The 21166-nt window shown below is 29.2% G+C and overlaps 1 protein-coding gene across 1 annotated transcript; it reads left to right on the top strand.

Annotated features, from left to right (window-relative positions):
• Positions 1-18156: 18156 nt before the first annotated feature.
• On the top strand, positions 18157-20201 carry LOC123221848 (NAC domain-containing protein 83-like). The gene is made up of 3 exons (XM_044644784.1): positions 18157-18570; positions 18943-19199; positions 19629-20201. The coding sequence occupies exons 1-3, from the start codon at positions 18423-18425 to the stop codon at positions 20109-20111; spliced, it is 888 nt and encodes a 295-aa protein (XP_044500719.1). The 5' UTR covers positions 18157-18422; the 3' UTR covers positions 20112-20201.
• The last annotated feature ends 965 nt before the right edge of the window (positions 20202-21166 follow it).

The raw sequence follows: 21166 nt of genomic DNA, 5'->3' as shown, positions 1-21166 counted from the left end.
GTTTCATGGGTGGTGTCTCATCTCATATTCTATAGGAATTCTCTTTCCCTCATAAGCACTCTTAGGGTATCTAGGCCCCATATATGTCCCATGAGATCTTCTTGTTCCTATCGTCACCCAATCACCCAAAATCATAATTATATTCATCTCAAGGATTGGTTTTCTAAGTTTTATCTCTCAAGCCCATGAATCATCTCATCTTAGGGCTTAATCTAGCTTTCATCTAGTGTACATACCTATAATACAACCCAGTCTTATACTCTCTCTCAAGCACATCCCAGTACTTCAACATACCTTAAAAACTTCCTTAAATCAATTAGAACATATGTATGCATGGTTGCCTAATGATCTCGGATAGGCATTTATAATTCCTTTTGTGCATGATTGTGCACTCAACCTTGTATAGACATGCATGTGATTCTTGCACGAACATTCACAACCATAACCTTATGGTCGTTTATGCCTTTAATGGTGCACAATCATGCCTTTGCATGCATGACCATGTATCTTAACCTCATGGTCAGCTTCCTTATCCATTACAATCTTGCCTAATTAAAAGGGTGTTCTCATCTTTTCACTAATATGTACGAGAGCATAAATTATGTATTTGTTTTATGTTATAGATCATGGATAAGTGTGCAGGTCCTACACATGTCTATCTATAATATCTAAAAATTGGTGTATGATTGTGCACTACTTCATGCATGGGTGTGCACCCATTCAATTTTCTAATTCCTACACAGATGTATGATTGTGTCAGTCCTTGGGATAGTTGTACAACACATTTTGAATTTAAGATTTAGGTCATTTGGTTGTGTTTTCCCTAATTTTTTCAATCCTAACACATGTCCAAGTATTCATACGACCAAATCAATATAGATTAAGTCTCAAAAAACCATTACACAATCTAATTCCTAGTCACAAATCCATAAGTCTAACAGCAGTTGAATCACCATATTCGACAATTTAACATGTTCTTCAACCAAGGATCATAGATCAATATTATACAAATGATCTTCAAAGAAAACTCTTATTGCAATATCATGCAACTTCTACAGAAACAAGATTATACTAAACTTAAAGGTCATTCATTTTTTCAAGGTATTTCGATTATTATAACTTATAAAATTTCATGCTAATCATATTCTTAACCCAACAACATATCAGTTCATTGTTTTTCTAGGCTCTATAACATTTAGCAAGATAACAAAACAATCAAAGAAGGAAATTCAAATCCTACTTATCTTTACACCTTACTAGATGATCTATTATAGAATCACCCTTCTTGACATCAAATATAGTCTCTGATTATCGAAATTCTTGGGTCTAATGGTGTCAATTCCCTTTTTCTTTCTTAGGATAAATAAACACTCTTATTTGGTTTTGTTTGAGAAGTATAATGCTTTCCAAATCATGGGATTCAATCCTTCAATAATATTTTGATAATTACGGTTGTCACAGTTGTGCATCACTTGTTGCACGAATGTGCATCCACTTCACTTAACTAATTTGGCATATTATTCATTATGTCCAAATGGCAAGATGATAAATGGATATGCACCCTTCATGCACAACTCTTTATCATACCAAATCTCACATTCTCATTTATACTTAGTCTTATTCAAAACATAATCACATACCAATAAAAGGAAATGACTAAAATGTTTTGAGGGTATACCTATGAGTGTTACACCTACACTACCTCTCAATCTTTATGAGGCTAAGAATGAGTTAACAGGGTGTAGATAATATGGGGTCGATGATGTTGGGACTAGGGGCATCAGCCAAGTTAAAAAAGTACGTAAAAAAATGTCATGCTAATTTTTATTTTATGTTAGGACTTGTCATCAAGCTAGTTGAAGTATGACTTGTCTATATATGGCATACATTCATTTAAGGGCATAACGGCAAAGTGGCATGTCTTAAAATTGGCCAAATGACTATTTCCCACCCAACATTTAATGAAATGACAAATTCCAACCTTTTAAGTTTAAAAAAAAATTCCTACTCATTTGTCGAAGTTAATAATAAATTTTAATAGTCAAACAATATTTATGTCATGTTGTCCAACTATTACAATATAGGATTAATTAAGTATTATTTTGTCCCTGAGACTTAAAATATTATAATAATATCTCTATCAAACTAAACTATAAACAATATTGTAGGTTTGTAAATGTCTTTTTTTAGAAACTTACTAGTGACAAATGAATATTTTTCCTCTAGATTATTTAAAAAATTATCATATTCATTTGAAAATATAAGTATAAACCTAATAGTTTGTAATATGATATTTACACATTTAATTTGTTGTATTTTATTTAGTTTTTTTGAAGGTGTAACTGTCATTCTTGAAACTATATAGGGGCATATTGAAATTTTAAAATTAGAAAAAAAACCAAACTTTTATTAATTTATAAAGCCACTTGAAAATTTCATTATCACCCTTGAAATTTTCAAAAGTTACATTGTCTTCAAACAAATTATTATGCATCCATAACACCTCTATCTATATTTGTATAATAAAGTTTTATATTATTTTAATTGAAATTAATATATATTAGGGTAGAAAATTATTTTAAAATATTTTAGGAGCAAAGTGCTATTTAGTTTGAGGGTTTTTGGTCTTTTTAACAAGTTTTGTTAACATATTTAACAAATGGGAGAAAAATTGCATTTACAAACTTAAATTGTGGGAAATAGTCATTTCACCTTTAAATTTTGAAAAGTGCATCATAACATGTCAAATTGCACAATTTTTATGCATGTTTTCTAGTTTTGCCAAGCATAAGCATGAGAAGGGGACCAAGATCTTAAATCTTTAACAATGTTAAGGTTCAATAAACATGCATTTACATTAGTTTTAAAGCCAACATTTTAACAATGAGAAACCCATTAAGTTTTTGCATGAACAATCCCACAAAGTGCAAAAGATTTCAAATAATGGCCCTATATAGATAGACACGTCAATTTTGGCCCGGCTCGAAGCATGAAAAAAAACCTGGGCACGATAAATAGTGTCGGGCCAAGCCCATAGGCTAGCCCAGCCCGGCTTGGCCCGATACTGTTTATAAAATGAATTTTTTTTTTTTCCGGGCAGCATAAGCAAAAGGCAGTAGAAGCATAAATCTGCTTCTGCCAGGCAGAAGGGCAGCCTCTGCATAATTTTTTAAAAATTTATTAATTTTTTTAAATAAATCTATTTTATTTTCCTTTATTTTCACTTTTATTTATAAATCTTTTAATCACTCAATTTCAATTATTTCATTATATTTTCAATCTCATTAACTCTCTTTCAAAAAATATCTAAATTCGTAAATAATAATTCTTTATATTTACAATTTCATTTTTATTTTAATTTTATCATTACAAAATATTATAAAATATCTAAATTCACAAATAATATTTATTTATCTTTGAAGAATTCAGAGATTTAAATATAGAAGATGAGTAGATAAATATTATATAGTAAATATATTTTATTTATGTTTTGTAATTTATACCGTATGTAAATTAATTTATTTGTACTATGTTATCAATTTATAATATTTTTCATCATATAACCACGGTATTCCTCCACTACAAGTGAGAGATTATAAATAAAATATTCGGGATACTATTATCGGTTTTAATAATTGAAAAAAATTTATGTTAATTTTTTTTTTAAAACTGATTAAATGGGTCGGGCCGGCCCGATTAAAGCCCAACCTGGCCCGGCCCGATTAAAGTCTGGCCTGGCCCAATTAAGGCCCGTTATTATATAGACTGGGCCTTGGGCCTTTATATTTCAATAGGTTGACCCGGCCAAAAGGCCCATTACTATTTGGGCCTTGGGCTCGGCCCATTGACATCTCTATACATAGAGCAAGCTTGCATAGTTGTGTGCATATAGGGCAAGATCCATAGTTTAGCATTTTCACTCAACATGGTCAAGGCTTCAAATCTATATCTTAACTTAATTCAATCAACACAGAGAAAAGTTTAGAGTCAAGTTTTTAAGAAAGTTTTCAATTACATAATATTTTAATTCATAAGTCATATTTGCATTTATAAAGTAAAGTAATGAAACAGTGAGTTTTCAACAAAGTCAAAATGCATGGTTAAGTGTAAAAAATATATGGATGGTTTCACTTCATTTTCCCAAATCCATCTCTCTCTCCATCAACATTATTGGTTCCAGGGTTCTAAACTAATAACAGTTGTCTTTGATTCATCCAAAGGTGAGTGTTGCTTTTCTCGTAATTATGCTAAAAAGATGAAAAGTGGTAAATGGGTGTTGTTATTGTATAAATAGTAGCTTGTATCATACAAATTTATTTGGTTGATGAAACCCAAATATTTTTTTCTCCAAACTTTTGTGTTTTTCTTGAATTCGTTCAACATTGATACCTTAGTTTGCATGAGTTATGGTCATTTAAGTATAAGTAAGGGACAAGTGTTGTCATGGCTAATTCAAGGAAAGTTAAATGAGTTAAGTAAGAAAGGTATGTGGTTATTTGTAGATGTAATGCATACCTCAAGAAGTGATCAATACTCTATTGAGTGTTTAGCACTCAACAACACCTTTTTATTGTTTATGCAAGAAACAAGTAGAGTAATGGTTTGTGTGAAGAGACAGGTTGAGGCTTGAGGGGAAGACAAAATATTAAATGTTCAAAGTTTATGTTTGAGTTTTTATAATTTCGTACTTATTTAAAAATGATGTTTTTATGTTAAGTGATATAGAGCAGAAAATATTTCTGATGTTTTTCCAATAGGAAAATGACTATTTCCCACCCATCTTTTAGCCCATTCTCAAACCTATACCCATGGGAGATCAAAACCCTTTTTCCCACCTATGACCAAACTGTCGTCCATTTTTTCAATTAGGGACCGGGGCAAAATCATTATTTTAATGTTTATATTAAAAAGTTATAAAATTTATTACTTTTCACCCCCTTTAGGTTTTAGAAACTAATATTTCACCTTTACCTAAAGTTTTTAAACTTTGAAAACTAACATTTTCACCCCCAAACCTAGGGTTTCCATATTTTTCAAAACGTAGCCGCCCCCCATAACTTTCAAAACTAGCAGTTTCACCCCCATTCTTCAACTTCATCTTCCAACGTCGTCATCGGCCTCCTCTTTCTCCTGGTGCGACGATGGTGGTGCGATGAAGAGATCTTCATCTCCTCGTCGCACGGTGCGACGAAGAGACGGAGATCTCTTCGTCACACCACCATGCAATGAAGAGGTCTCTCTTCGTCGCTCCACCTAGATGACGAAGGACGACACTTCATCGTCCTTCGTCGCTTGTCGTGTCATCCAGATGTGACGATGAAGCGTCGTCCTTCGTCTATTCTTCCAGATCTGGGTGATGAAGAGTCGTCTTTCGTCGTCCTTTGTAGTCAGAGATGGGAGATCGATTGAATGCGTTGGCCGTCGGTGGTGGCCAGAGAAGGAAGCAAATCCTAGGGGTGAAATCTAAATTTTTTAAACTTTAAGGATGGGTTAGTTGTTAGCTTTTAAAACCTGGAGGGGGGAAATAGTGAAATTTTAAAGTTTTAAGGTTTTAAACAGTAAAATGATGATTTTGCCCTTGTTCCTAACTGGAAAAATGGACGACGGTTTGGTCATAGGTGGAAAAAATGATTTTTGATCTCCCGTGGGTATAGGTTTGAAAATGGGCTAAAAGATGGGTGGGAAATAGTCCTTTTCCCTTTTCCAATTATTTGAATGTTTTTAGCTACTAATATGTTCCAATATTTAAATTTCAATTTGTGTACTTTAAGAGCATAAATTAAGTACAAATTTTTTGTTTTTATGAAAGTACTTTGAGCAATATTTCAAATAAAGGTTTTGACATGACAAATTATTTGTTTTAAGAATGGTAAATTTTTTTTGCCATTGCCCACTTTTTATGCATGAATTCTTTAGGTACCTAATAGGTACCCAATGTGGCACAACAGGAAGATTTCGCTTTTTATTTTGTGTTGTTTAACTGAGATGATTTGTAAACCTTTAAAAAGAAGTATTATATATTTTTAATTTAAAATTATTTAATTATATATATAAAAGAAGTTTTATTATTAAATTTAATAAAAATTATCAGGTCAAGGGGGGCCCATTTTTCAGGTTCAATGCACTCCGCATTATGGTGTACATTCAAAAGATATATTCACCCACCATTTATGTCAAGTCAAACTATATTATATTTATAAAATTTGCTTTTTACAATATGGTAGATCTATATAAAAGTTCTGCTGTCATTGCCATGCAATATTAAAGTGGATTTTTACCTTGTCTTTTCTTCCATTCAATTTGCCGTTGTAATTGTTTTTGTTGCATTTCTTGTTCAAAATAAATATGGACCATCAATGGATGGTTTTCTAAATGTCAATTACAATGATTAAAGCTTGTTGCTTTTTTTTATGCTAAATGCATTTTTTTCTATATGTCAGTTTGCATGTGTTCTACAAATAATAAAATAAAATCCAGGCTCTTATTTTAATTGTGATATATACAAAAGTTATAATCTCCTTTTCCCAAAAGTAACATTTTATCAGGACCTTTTTGTTTATCTTCGTAAAATATATGCATGGTAGGAGCTTCCATTTCATCTTATACATATTTCAATTTCCATTTTAATCATTTCCCAGTGTTTATAGTAATAATTAAAAGAATAATATATAGTAACACATACCTTCTATAGATACATATGAAATGAATATGGAAAACGTTTTTTTTATTATCAAGATTCCATTTCAATTTCCAATTTCGATTTTTTCACCATCAATATTTGTCAGAGATGATAGATTAAAATATTGCACATAATAACTTTAATAATGCAAAACAATGTTAAATTAATGTTTTTCATGCATTTCAACTTGATTTATTATTGAAAGTACAAGGGTTTCTCTGTTTTCGTTTCTATTTTCATTTTATTTTATTCTTTTTAGAATTTTTTTTAATCTTGGAGAAAAGTCTAACAGTGTTTTACTTGACATTTTTAAACAAACTAGGAAGAAGAAAAACATGATATTTAATACATAACTAAAATATTGAAAGTACAAAAAAATGTTAAAATTATGTTTTTATCTTCTAAATTTTATTCTAATCATGAGAAATGATTTTAAAAAGGGATTATTTCTAGTTTTAGAAAATATTAATTAAGAAACATATTTTAAATTTTGAGCGTATAAAGGTTCTTATGTTTAATTTTTGAATTCATTTTTCAAAATAAAAATACAAAATACAGTCTGAGATATACTTCTTTTTGGAGGTTCTACCAAAAACAATTACAATAATATTTTTAATTTTGGTTGACAAATTGTTTGTTTTATTTTCTATGGATTTGATTGGTTGGTTGATATCTTTGATACCTATCCATTCATGATATATTTCTATCAAATTTTACAAGTGATTGTTGATTATCTTTCCTAACAAAATCACAGTATAATTCATGTACACTTTGCATCAATCACTTCATCTAATGTATATATAACCACAAAAGGTGAACTTTCTCCAATCAATTAAAATGTCACTAAACTTTGTACATAACTCATATGACAAAGAGTCCTAACAAAATCATTATAAGATCTATGACAAACATTTCCAACACCTTCTATTTATTGCCAACCACAATATCACAAAAATATTAACTCTTCAACTCTACAAAGTAGATTCTATCATTGCAAACATGAGTAAAAGTCGCATAATCTAAAACAATTTTCTTTTAAAACTTCCAAGGTCTAAGTTTCACTCACACGAGGTCAAAAGAAGCTCATCATCAAACACAATAATTGTACCCTAATTTTTCTCATCATTTGTCTTCTTAAAAAGTAGCCACATCCTCCATCAATTTCTTGTGACGTGTTTGGATATGTCATTTCTTAAAATTATAATTGCACTCTCTCCATTATAATCTTTGACTCTCAATTTCAATCTCCCTCCATATTAACCATGCCCCTCTTGAGTCTTCCTCGGATCAAAACCCTCCATGATTAGTATACTCTTTCTAAGTGATGAGCCCATAAACCTTTGATTCTCACATAACAATGTAGTCACATCATCTAATTTGAGAGTATGTTTACCCACCAATAAAGTCTAAACTAACGGCCATAGGATTTAGGCAAAGATGAAAACAATAATAAAGTTAGGCCTGGATCTGATCATAGCTTGTTAGATCTTGAAAGCTGACTTGATTTTTTTCAATTCGGTTTAAATTCATTTAATTTGAGCTAAAAGATTCAACCCATTTTTAAAACCAAACTAAACTCAAATTATGAGGTATTTTGCTTGGTTTGGCACACATTCAATTCAAATTCATAACTTGAATTGGTATTTTGAATTCGTAGCTTGATTTAATTTGAATTTATGGTTTGGATCAGCTTAAATTTATAGTTTGAATTAATTATTTGAATCATAGCTCAAAGAAGTGATTTTGTTTATTATTCGGAAAAAACGACGTCATTTTATATCAATGAGTCAGAAATTTGAGTATTAAATCAGAGTCACAAATTTAAACTATTAATTAGAAAAATGAATTTGAGTTGAACCAAATCGTGAATTCAAACCATGGATTCAAACTTCAAATTCAAATCGAACCAAATTAAATCATTTTTATTCGAGTCAAACTTGAATCAACTATTTTTTTATTTGAGCCGAACTCAATCTAATAAGTGTTCAAACTGAGGCCAATTCATATCCACCCCTAAATAAATCCTCTCTTACTTTTCTAACTCATCAACAAAATTAGCCAACAATTGATAAACTAGTCTATTCACTAAGAGGGTGTTTGGTTTAAGTAATATTTTATTACAAAAATAAGAAAATTACATTGAAGATAAATTATTTAGAAGTTTACTGAATATAAATAATTACTATGATAAAATTTCGTAAGTATAAATAATTATTGTGTTTGGTTAAATGTAATAAAAAAATACTAGTAAATTGTTTTACTTAAATGCCCTTGAATATAATTATTTTTAAATATTTTTCATATTATTTATTATATTAATTAAAAATAAATTTATTTTTGTCTCAAAAAATTAATAAATAATAATATAATTATAATAAAATCAAGATTACCTTGGTAATATTTTAGTACGTAAAGTAAAACTAGTAATCAAATTATTATCTATATTACTTGTCATATCAGTATTGATAATAGAATATTACTGTAATTTTTTATTACTAATAAATTAAATAAGATAATATAAATAATAAAAAATAAATTATCAAAATAATCTTTAAATCTTTGAAATCAAACAGTTTCTTAGACTCATGCAGTGCCCATGAAGACTCATACCGTCTTCCATCTTTAGAGATTACAAATATATTTTCAAACACAATTTGTTAATAAACTACTTTGACATACGAATACCTTCAGACTTATCGTACAAAACCATTTAATGTAATCTCAATCAACAAGTACTTCATCTTTGGGGCTAGGTCTAATCTAATGGTACTTACAACATTCTTTTAAATCCTACTCAAATCAGTGCTAGCCATTTCCCCCATACTCAAATCAGTTCTATTGATGTCTCTTACTACTTGGCATTATCCAATTTAAAAAATAAATAAATTTATTTATAAAGGAAAGGCTGTTTAAAATTCTTTTTAAGATAACTAATCTACCTGTTCATTCAATTCTCTTAGATATATTCTAATATATCTTTTTTCAGTGTTATATATTCTAATATACCTTCGATAAATATTTATATAAAATAGTAATATAAACTGAATATACTAAATAATATGGCATTACTATTTAATTAATGCATTATTCACCTAATTTATTGACTCTATACATACATTATCAATTTCTTTTTATGATATAACAGAGATTCCATAAGAAATTATACATCCAATAATATTAAAAAAACTAATAAAATAAAATAAATTTCAAATTAATTTATATTGAATCTATAATTAAATTATTTTTTAATTAAGTTTAAATTTCAATTCATCAATTTTGAGCAAATTTCAAATTGATTCTCTTATATTCAATACAATTTTGAATTAAGTATTATATGAACTCGACTCAAATTGAATATAGTCATACTTTTTATCTATTTATATATCATAAGTCTAGAAGCATCAAAGGAGTCGGCCTAGCCTGAGGCATAGCCCGAGCACTTTTATTTTAGCATGGCCCTGGTGAACACGACCCATTATTATAGTAGGTTGTGTCAGGCTTGCAAGCTAGCTTGATGGTGCTCGGGCACACATACACATCTAAACATAATTTCTCAATTTCTATCTACATTCTCTTCTTTCAATGCTTTTTACATTTTTTTCATTCAATATTTCTTTCTCATTCTCAATTTTTTTTACATTTTATTCATTCAATTTATACATTTGTTTTTTTAAATAAAAAATACTAAACTTGACTATTTTAATTTTTTTTTCAAATTAATATAACCGAGAATTGTAGATTATAGGTCAATCTTCCAAATTATATTTTATTTATATTTTCAAATGATAAAAAATCATTTTTTATTACTAATTATTATATCTAATTAAAATAAACTCTTTATTTTATTGGTATCATTGTGTTAGATTTGTTTTTTTTAACTACATTTTCTTAGCAACGTTTGAGATCTAGGACAGTTGTTGATGATATACTCTACCAATAAGAAGAACCAATAAACTAGCACATATGACCTTCAAACAACAGTGTATGCGAGTTACTTAGTTCGTCTTATTGGCAGAGTGTTTGAGCAACAATTTTCTTGGCTCAAGCATCAAGCAAGATAAGAAGACATAGTTAGAAAAAACAAGTCCATCGCGATGTCACTAATAAAATAACAAGTTTCTTTTAATTAGATACGACAATTAGTAATAAAAATAATTTTACATAATTTAAAAATATATGATCCTCAATTTAAAAGATCGACCTATAATTTATGATTCTCAATTATAATAATTTGAAAAAAAATTTAAATTAGTAAAGTTTAATAATTAATTTTTTAAAAAATTATACATATATAAATAAAATTAACAGGTCAACCTTTAAGAGTTAGTATGATATAATTCTATGTATATATGGTCATATCGTGGGCTTTTATCATTTGATAAGTCAACTATCACAAATGCCCACAACTATGTGCCTTTTGGGCCTGATATAACTTGTAAGCGCCGTAAACCATATTGAAACCGATCTGAGACAACCCATTACCACCTCTACATAAATCACATGGGAGTTCACTTAGGATTTTCAACTAAAATAAAGATGATAGAATTTGACGCCCACCAATTACAATAAAGTTAAAATTTAATTTAGCTTTTGACTAGTATTTATTGTTTAATTAATAATAAATTTGCTGTAATTTTCTCTAGTTAGCGAGCATTGATTTAACCGTGGACGCAAAAGTGGAGATTCCTCGACGTGTCATTAGGAAGTATTCGTCTCTTTGTTAAATAAAGTTATAAAGATGCGGCGGGAGTTTCTTCTTTATTAGACAAGGTTGAATCTTGGCTGCGGAGTAAAGTTTTTCACTTTATTTAAAGATAACTTTCTACCAAAAAAAAAAAAAAGTTTTTTGTTTAATCAAAATTTTATTTATATATACATATATATAGAGAGAGAGAGAGAGAATACAAAATAATATTCCTGTTGTTAAAATGTTTTAATAATTTTCATAACTTGTTAAAAAAACACTTTAACAAGATAAAAATTTAATTGTTATAAGTATTATTTTTATTATGTTAATGACTAATTATTTATATTCTTACAAAAATTAAATAAAATTATACTGTTAATGATGAAATTTTTAAATTTTCCACTAAAAGACTTATAATTCTATCATTACTAGTAAAGTTAAATTTGAATCAAGTTAGCTCGATTTTAAAAGTTAATTTGATTAAATTTGACTATGTTCGAATTCAAATTGAGTTCAAACTATGAGAGTTAGCTTGTTTTTGAACAATCAAAAATATTATTTTAGTGATTAAAATATTCACTATTATTACTATTTTTAATAACAAGACTTACACCTCTCGATGTTACACGTCTCATTGACAATACTTTTCTTCTCATCGTTAATACTTTTAACAAAAGGAAGTTACAATGACAAATAATGGTAAGATTATTTTTGTTATTAGCACTTTTTTTATCAATAAAAAATAATTTTTTAATAATTATTTTTCCTTTTGTTAAATTTTTTTTTAAATTACAATACTTTTTTTTAAACTACAATAAAAATCAAATACTCAGAACGAACATCTTAATATAAATGCATTGTGATTACATGCAGGGCATCGAACAACCTTTTGGTATTTAAAGTCTAAAACAATGAATTTAATCAATAATTTCAAAATACATAGATGCTTCTTAAACAAAATATTATTACATCTAAATTTCAAAAAAAATTGCAAAAACTAAATGCTGAAGAAATAAAATGAATTGAAATGATATAATATTTTATAATTAAAACAGTAATGAACAAGCGAGATAGAGACGGGTACTTTGTGGTTTGATATGAGAGATGGGATTTTTTGGGAAATTAACGACTGAGGAGATTCTGTTTTAGAGTCCTCGTGTAATTGTTGTTGAGAAGGAGAAGGACCAAAATCATTCAACATGAAAAATGGTCCAAACATCAAGTTAGATACATATGAAATTAGAAAGAGCACCAAAATTAGGGTTCACTGCAAATACAGTTTAGAAAGGGATCCAGGATTATATACCCAATTTAAGCTTAACTAAAATAATTGAAAAAAAGCTGAACAACTACTTAGAATCAATTCCTCCTTGGATGAGAAAATTGTCTTCATTTTCTTTTCAATGAAATTGATGAGTTTATCATTGTCCTCAACAGGTTTTCAGAGATACAAGGCCTAAAGATTGAACAAGGCGGTAAAGAAATCTTAATGGGATTAGGGTTTGAAGACAAACTGATTCATCACTTTGGGTGTTTTTTTTTTCTTCAAAGGAGACTTAAGAAAGAAAAAAAGATTTAATAAAAAAATAAGTAGAGTTGTGATTGAACTCGGTCATGTTTAGGTTAACATAAGAAATAAAATAATTTCATTTATTTTCTTACCAAAACAACATTATTTTATTTAAGAAAATGAAAAATTGGTTTACAATTTAGTTTGGTTTTACTCCTAGACAAACCAAATCATAAACCATAAACCATTAAAAATTAATTTATAAACTAGACAACCATGACAAATGAGATGTTAAAATTTCTGACACTATTGACGGTTGTGGTTAATTTATTAGCAGTATGAACAATTTTAGTAATAGAAGGATGTGACTTGGAAGTAAATGGAGATGAATTAGAAGTCATATGATAGCAATAAGTAGAATCAAAATACTTTGATGAGCGAGGAAGTACCTAGAATGACAAACAAGAGTGGATTGGAAAAATAAAATAAGGATAGAGTTGGAGAAGAAAAGCCCTAAAGATCTCTAATTGATAATTTTGGAGAAGTGGTATCGATAGAACCTGTTATCTTTTAGGACCAATTATGTGACTATTAGTTTCAAGATTAAGTAAAGACCATACCAAATTATAGCAAATTACCCAAAAAAAAAGAAGAAAGAAAACAGAAACAACAGATAAATTTACTTGGTTTGGGTCTCAAAATCGAAACCCTACATCTAGTGCAAAGGCATTCTCTAGTAAAATCCACTATAAGAATGTAAGAAGTACAACTTACCACATCGAAGACTTTCTATCTATGTATACGAAAAACAAACCATTTTCAAGTTGAGTATCATTTAATGCTTAACACACAAACTCAACTAATCTCTCACTAAATTGAAGAGAACCAAAAGATTTTCTTTGTAAACCAAAACCCTAGCAAAGTGTAAATGGGAGAGCAAAGGAGATGAATGAGAGAATAAAGAAATTCTAGAGAATTCCACCGATCTAAGGTTTTTATATCTAGGTCAAATCTGCACCTATAATGATCATAATACCCTTTAAATGCAATTAACAATATTACAAATTGCCTTCAATACAGTTTAAGACATAATTCACAAAACTTTTTGTTACAACAATTGCAATAGAATTCAAAGATTGAGAAAATGTGGATGAGGAGTACCAACCATAAGCCGTTTTGGCTTTTAGACGATTGAAACTAGATATGGTATGACCATGCTTCATAGAATAATTACAAAAAATCCATTTTTGATGATTTAGAGAAATATGGAGAAACAGAAGACAAAGTTAGAATAGCAAGAGTAGTAGGATTAACAAGAACAACATCAATATATAGTGAAGATCACTCATCTTGAAGTGCTTTTAGATGAGTTTCTTTGGAGAATAAATCCTTGATCTTAATGTCAAGAGAAGGTAATGGGCAACAGTGAAGCAAAGCACACTAATATATTAGAGTTATTAGAAGATGCCAAAAACATGGGCAATTATGAAGTTTGGCAGAAGTAGTAGTTGTAGAGATACTATCTTGTTTAGGATCACATTGTGCCAGTTAATCACATAGAACCAATAATTTAGAAACATAATTGTGGATGGTCTATTCATGTTACTGCTTCATGCAATAAAGATCCCTATACAACTGAAACTAATGCACTCTATAATCATGGCTGGTCTATTCAGGTTCTTACTTTATATCCTTTAGCACCTATAGGATATCGCAGAAAAACAACCTTAAAAGCTCTATGATTCAACTTACAATGGTTTACATGATTATATTCTAAGCATCCAAATGGTCTCAAATGATTTAAAGATGGTGGCCTTTTAGATCACAACTCCATAGGTGTTTTAAAATTTAAAGCTAATGAAGGTTATCTACTAATCAAATAATAAACAGTAGCAACAACTTTTGTCCAAAACCTTTTGCTCAAACCTGAATCAACCATAATACAACTAACATTATTCAAAATAGTTTTGTTCATGTTTTCTTCTAGGTCATTTTGTTAGGGTGTCTTAGTGCAAGTTTTATGCCTAAGTATACCAGATTTTTTACAATAATCAGATAATTGTTTATTATAAAACTTCAAACCATTATCAGTCCTTAAAATCTTTATTTCTTATTAGTTTGATTTTTAACTAATGTTTTCCATTCTTTAAAACAATCAAAGGTTTTATCCTTATGTTTTAAGAAATAGACCCACACTCGCTTAAAGCGATCATCAATAAAAGTTATAAAGCGATGAGCATTAGATAATGAATTAGGGACCAGTGGAGATCTCTATAAGTCAAAATGTACATAGTCTATTACAACTTCAGACCTATGAGTGGCAGATGCAAATTTTAACCTATGAGACTTTTTTAGGACACAATTTTCACATAAATCTAAGTTACCAATTTTATTTGAGCCAAGTAGTTTCTTTTTACATAATTCTTGCAAGCTTACAATGCTTATGTGTCCTAATTTCTAGTGCTATAGTGAAACTTCATTTATAATATCTGAAGTAAAATTCATTAAATTTGACGTAAAAGAACCTTTTAATATATACAGTCCATGAGTAAGTTTTCCTTTCATAACAACTAAAGATCCTTTCATTAATTTAAGGACACATTTCTCTAATTTATAGGTATATCCATTTGAATCTAACAATCCTAAGGAGATTAAATTTCTCCTCAACTTAGGCACCAACCTAAAATTATTAAGTATTTTAACAAACTATCATGCATTATAAATTTGACACTACCAATAGCAGTTACATCACATAACTCATCATTTCCCATTAGCACTTTGTCCTCATTTATATATTAAATATCAATAAGTCATTATTTCCTAGTCGTCACGTGAAATGTGTAGCTTAAGTCTGTAACCTAATCCGTGTTAAGCACTCTGTCAGTCAATAAAAGAACCTTTACACTTTCATATCTTTCTAAAAATTTTGCCATATCATGAATTTCACAGTGATTAGTACGAATTTTCTTTCTTTCTAGATAATTCTTCTTAAAATGACCTTCTTTATGACACTATTAACATGTTTTCTCAGTTATAGACTTTGACCTTAATGATTTCTTATGCTTTTGGTTATTTCTTTCATTTGTTTGGCCTCTAACTTGAAGACCTTCATTTATTGGCTTTCTTTCAAAATTTTATTTCCAAATCTCTAGATCTTAATGCTCCTAATACATTATCCAATATTAAAGTTTTTATACTAGATTTTATTGTTATCTTAACATCTTTGAATGAGTCAGGTAAAAAATTTAACATTATTATTATCTGATTTTCATTAGATATCTTTTCATCTATACTAGATAGATCAATTACAATTTTATTAAACTAATCAAGATTATCCTCCAAAGACTTAACATAAATATTTGTTCTTTCAAATAAATCTTGTTAGTTAGAAATCTAGTCATATATAAATATTCTAATTTTAACTAAATTTTAGCAGTACTTTTAGCATCATCAATTTGCCCAAGAACATTATCAAACAAGTGCAATATTAATAAGCTATAGACAATTTTCAATATGTTAGATTTATCTAAAGGAGTCCGTTCAGTCGAAAGAGCCTCTTTTCTGCCAAGTGCCTTGGCACATCTTTGATGGACAATGACTGCATATGTTTTTTTTTCTCCACATATTAATATCACCTTAACCATCAAATCTTTCTATATCTATTCTAATATGACCTATCATTGCTTGTTAAGATACTTTAACTTAAAGCTCTGATACCACTTGTTACCTTTTAAGACCAATTATCTGAATATTAATTTCAAGATTAAGTGAAGATTATACCAAATTATAGCAAATTACATAGAAACAAGAAGATAGGAATGACAAAGAAATTTACTTGGTTCAAGTATCAAAACTGAAACCCTACATCCAAGGTAGAGACATCCTTTAGTCAAATCCATTATAACAATGAAAAAAGTACAACTTACAACACCAAAGACCTTTGATGCATACAGAAAACAAACCGTTTTAAAATCAAGTATCACTGAATTCTTAACACATAGACTTAACTAATCTCTCACTAAATCAGAGAAAAGCAGAAGATTTTCTCCATAAGCCAAAACCTTAGCAGAGCGTAAACAAGGGAGCAAAGGATGACTGTGAACAATAGTGTAATTTGACATGAAAAAAAAAAGCACAGAATACCCAAGCATCAATAAGTAGTTACCAAAAAATCACCAAGGCTTCTCATGAGACTGTGATGTCATGTTACATGCATATAGAGAAAATAAATTGAGAATATGATAGGTCTGTATTTCATTCTTAGGTATAATTATTCTAAAATATTTTTTATATTAATTATTATATTAATTGAAAATGAGGTCATATTTGTTCTAAAAAATTAATACTTAAAAATATAATTATAATAAAATCAAGATTACTTTGTTAATATTTTAATATTTAAATTAGAAGTGATAATCAAACTATCTCTTATATGATCTACCACATTACTATTGGTTATTTTATTTCCTTACATTCAAATAAAATAATATTATTAATAAAGATAAATTACTAGAATAATTTTTTTACACATTAAAGCAAATGCCTCCTAAGAAGTTAATGGTGAAGCTAGTAATGCTAAAAATGTTAAAGTTCATTTGAAAGACTTTGATACAATTATTTTTAACACGTGCATTCTTGGATGTCCACATGATTATTAAAAAATCATTGGACTCATGCAATCTCCTAGATTATTCGTATCAAATTCAACAGATAAATCAATGTTTAAAGCCAATACATAACATTCTCATTATCTTATCTTGAAAGACAAGAATATGATTGACACCTACACTTTAATTATTAAAGTTATAGGCAAATCATATGAAGTTCATCTTCAAGTCATATTAAAATTTTAAAAAGTTACAAGCATTTCGAAGTTTTTATTGTATTGATAAAAAAAATTGTAACTAGTTGTTTGTCTTTCGATCTGGCCATTATTGGCCAGTAGAGCTGGTAAGCTTTATTATAGTCTAAATATATTTTGGTCTGCACAGTTCGAGGGTTTTCTTATTTTACTTTTCTTGAAAAGGGAGAAATATATATACATATGACCAATAAAGACTGCATTTTCCTAAATGGTGGAGCCAACGATTTCTTCTCAGGGGACTGTGAAGGAAAAAGAAGAGACATAAATTTAACATGAGCTTGAACATAATCTAATTGTGTAGCGGACCCCCATGTGGCTGCCCTTCTGATTGTACTGAAGGCAGATGTCTTTATCAGCATCATTCATTGGCTATAAAAGTAACAACAATTTCTTATAAGATCATGTATTGAATGAATACAAGACATTTGTTTGCCTAGCTGGAAGCATCCGTAGTCTACTATGTTGATTATTTGTGGTTAGGGCTTGTACGCGTCCTCTTTGTCTAATAGGTTTAAGTTTTGCATAAGGCAAAGGCGGGGTCAGTTGGAGTTTAATACTATTGTTTGCATTATCGTTATCGCAAAGCTTAAGCTTTTAGGTCAAATATTAGGTTTTTTCAAGTTTTTTAGTTTGAGATTTGGGTTTGTGGGTTGTGTTGAAATTCTGAAATAGGTCCACAAAAATGATTCCAACTGGGTTTAGATTCAATCCCACTGATGAAGAGCTCATCGATATACTGAAAAGAAAAGTATGTGGACAAGAGATGCCTCTGCATGATCGTTTCATTGTTGAAAGAAACATATATGAGCTTGATCCTCGAGACTTTCATTGTGCGTTAAGCTTCATTTTGTCTTTCTTACTTCTCTCTTCATTTATCTGATTATTCTTCTGTGCAACAATATATGATGTCCCATATGCTTGTTTTATCTTCGGTATTCTCATTGTTTGACTTTGATTGAATTTTGAATTAGCATCATGGAATACTGTGAAAGTAATTTATATAATTCATTAAATATGTTCTAGGGTCATTTAATTATGGGCATCCTGAACTTTTTGCGTCTTTTCAAAGCTTGCCTCTTGCTACTGTCATTGCTACAATGAAATTACCAGCCAACAACATATATTGAATCCATATAGAATTATGTTATTTTTAAGCTTTTTTTTTTTTTCTCTAATTTATCAACTTCTCTTTGTTGACATAGGGGATCACACAGTCGTTTTACCCAATAATGAACGATATTGTTACTATATGAGGGAGACTGATTCCAGAGAAGTACCTGGTCGGGGATGGTGGAGAGCTACAGGCCATGTAAAGAAAATTAATGGCAACAGCAAAAATGTGGTGGGTTACAAAAGGCCATTGACATTTATTAGGTTTAAGGATAGCGAAAGAAAGCGTAAAAATGCCTTCAAGACCAACTGGATTATGCATGAATATAGCCTAGACTCCAACACAACGGTTAGTGCTTATAATGTCCTTATAATAAATTACTTATTATAATTTTATTATTCAAATATGTATAATTTTATCTTTCACTTTATTCTTTTACTAAAATCCCTTTCTAATTTTTTTCTTATTAAAATATTGGATATACAAAAGCAAACAATAAATAAGATAAAGAATATGATAGTGTGTCACACGATTAAACAACTAAAACAGTATAAATTAGTAATAATCATGCATCTATAGCTACAAAAAAAGCACTTTTGTTAAGTGGCTTTTTGACTAGAACTTGATTGCTAGCATGCTTCAAAAGTGACTAGAATTTAGTACTCTCAACTCTACTTTCTGCATTTCTTCTTCTTTTATTAGCAATTCCTTTAATTTGGTGATCTTGAAAATGCTCAGATTCTATGGAGGGTATCTAATTTTTTTTTTTTTTCCTAGGAATGGAGACTTTGTAAGATCAAATACAAAGGCAAGGCAAGTGTAAAAGAAGAGATGGAGAATATCAGAAAAGGGTTTAAATTAATGACTAGTTTCGAATCGAGCAGCCCTTCAATCATGGTGATGGAGCTTGATTTTGTTGATGAAGAACAACAGCAACAGTCACAGCTCTTAAAGCTAGAAAATAATTTTCATGAAACTCATGATTCAATGGACATGGAGTTTCATTTTCTTAGTGAAGAACAAGAGAAAATATTACAAGTGCCACAGGCTTTACAACTTAATGGTGAAGTGATGAATGATGAACATTCTTTTAGGCAAAATATGCAAATTATGGATGATCAGCAACAAGATCAACAGCAATCAAATGCTTCGTATGATCCAATTTTAACTCATATTTCGAATTCAGATTATTACTTTTATAATCAAATGGAGCATCCGGATTCATCGGAGGAACTATTTCCAAGCCTTTGGAATTGGTGAAATTAGAATTGGGAAGCTTGAATGAATGTTTGATTAATATATATTTATTTCAAATTTCTAAAGTTTTGTATGATTAAGAAGTGTTTTTTATTCATGCAATAGTTTCATTTACCTAATTTTTTTTCTTTTTTGTTTGTGAGAATGATTTGTTCACAGAATTATAAAAAACTGTGGAGTTTTCAGTTTCTAAAATTAGATTTGTTAACTGTTGAAGCACCAGATTTATGGGGAAAAAAAAAGATTTAGTAATCTTTATAAAATAAATTTTGATTTTACATTCATATATATTTACTATAGCAGGGGATGAGAAGCCAAAAAGAATTCCTCCAATCATATTTAAATAAAACTATGTGCATGAAAGCCACATGTCATTAAGCATGTCACCTGTCACATGCAAGATTTTAGATACATGTCATTATTCAAATGAAAAGCTCTTCACATTAAACATGTCACATGGCATTGAGAACATGCAAGATTTACTTGAATAGAACATAATCAAGAGGGTTGAAATGAAAAAGTTTGTTACTCAAATTGGGCTCCCCATTTGATTTAGACACAAACAAACAGGTCTCTTTTGAATATGTACAGCTCAACTTGAGTAATAAAACTTTTTTCATTTCAACCTTCTTATTATGTTATATTACATTTAAATCTTTGTTGATATATTTTTATTATGCTTACACCATTAAGATTTTAACACAATATCAGTATGGTTTGCTTAAATGTCTTACCTCATAAAGTGATAGTATGCCAAATTGAGACTAGTTTGAAAAAATTATACAGGATGGGTAGTTGACACTAACCCTCTATTTGAATTCCATGAGTCTTGATCAAGTAATCAAAGAAACAAAATGTTCGGATAAGACCAATTGGAGGCAACAATTTCCATTTGTCACCATATCCATGAAGGCTTTTGGACTGAATGTGTGGATATGGAAAGTTCATTTGAACTGTGAAAATTTTTGAAAGAAAGAATTGACCATAAAAAGGCAATATTACTCCCACAAATTGCATATCATTGGGCTTAATTGTGTTTACAAGACTACAAACTACTT

Source organism: Mangifera indica, chromosome 7 (genome assembly GCF_011075055.1).
Source record: "Mangifera indica cultivar Alphonso chromosome 7, CATAS_Mindica_2.1, whole genome shotgun sequence".
NCBI classification, from domain to species: domain Eukaryota; kingdom Viridiplantae; phylum Streptophyta; class Magnoliopsida; order Sapindales; family Anacardiaceae; genus Mangifera; species Mangifera indica.
Note: the sequence above shows the minus strand (reverse complement) of the source record. Positions and strands in the feature narration are given on the sequence as shown.

Bases quoted from the DNA above. Each gene is read 5' to 3' on its own strand.
- LOC123221848 (XM_044644784.1), top strand. From the start codon at position 18,423: ATGATTCCAACTGGGTTTAGATTCAATCCCACTGATGAAGAGCTCATC. The intron at 18,571-18,942 runs GTGCGTTAAGCT...TTGTTGACATAG, and splicing joins TGATCCTCGAGACTTTCATT to GGGATCACACAGTCGTTTTA. The intron at 19,200-19,628 runs GTTAGTGCTTAT...TTTTTTTCCTAG, and splicing joins GCCTAGACTCCAACACAACG to GAATGGAGACTTTGTAAGAT.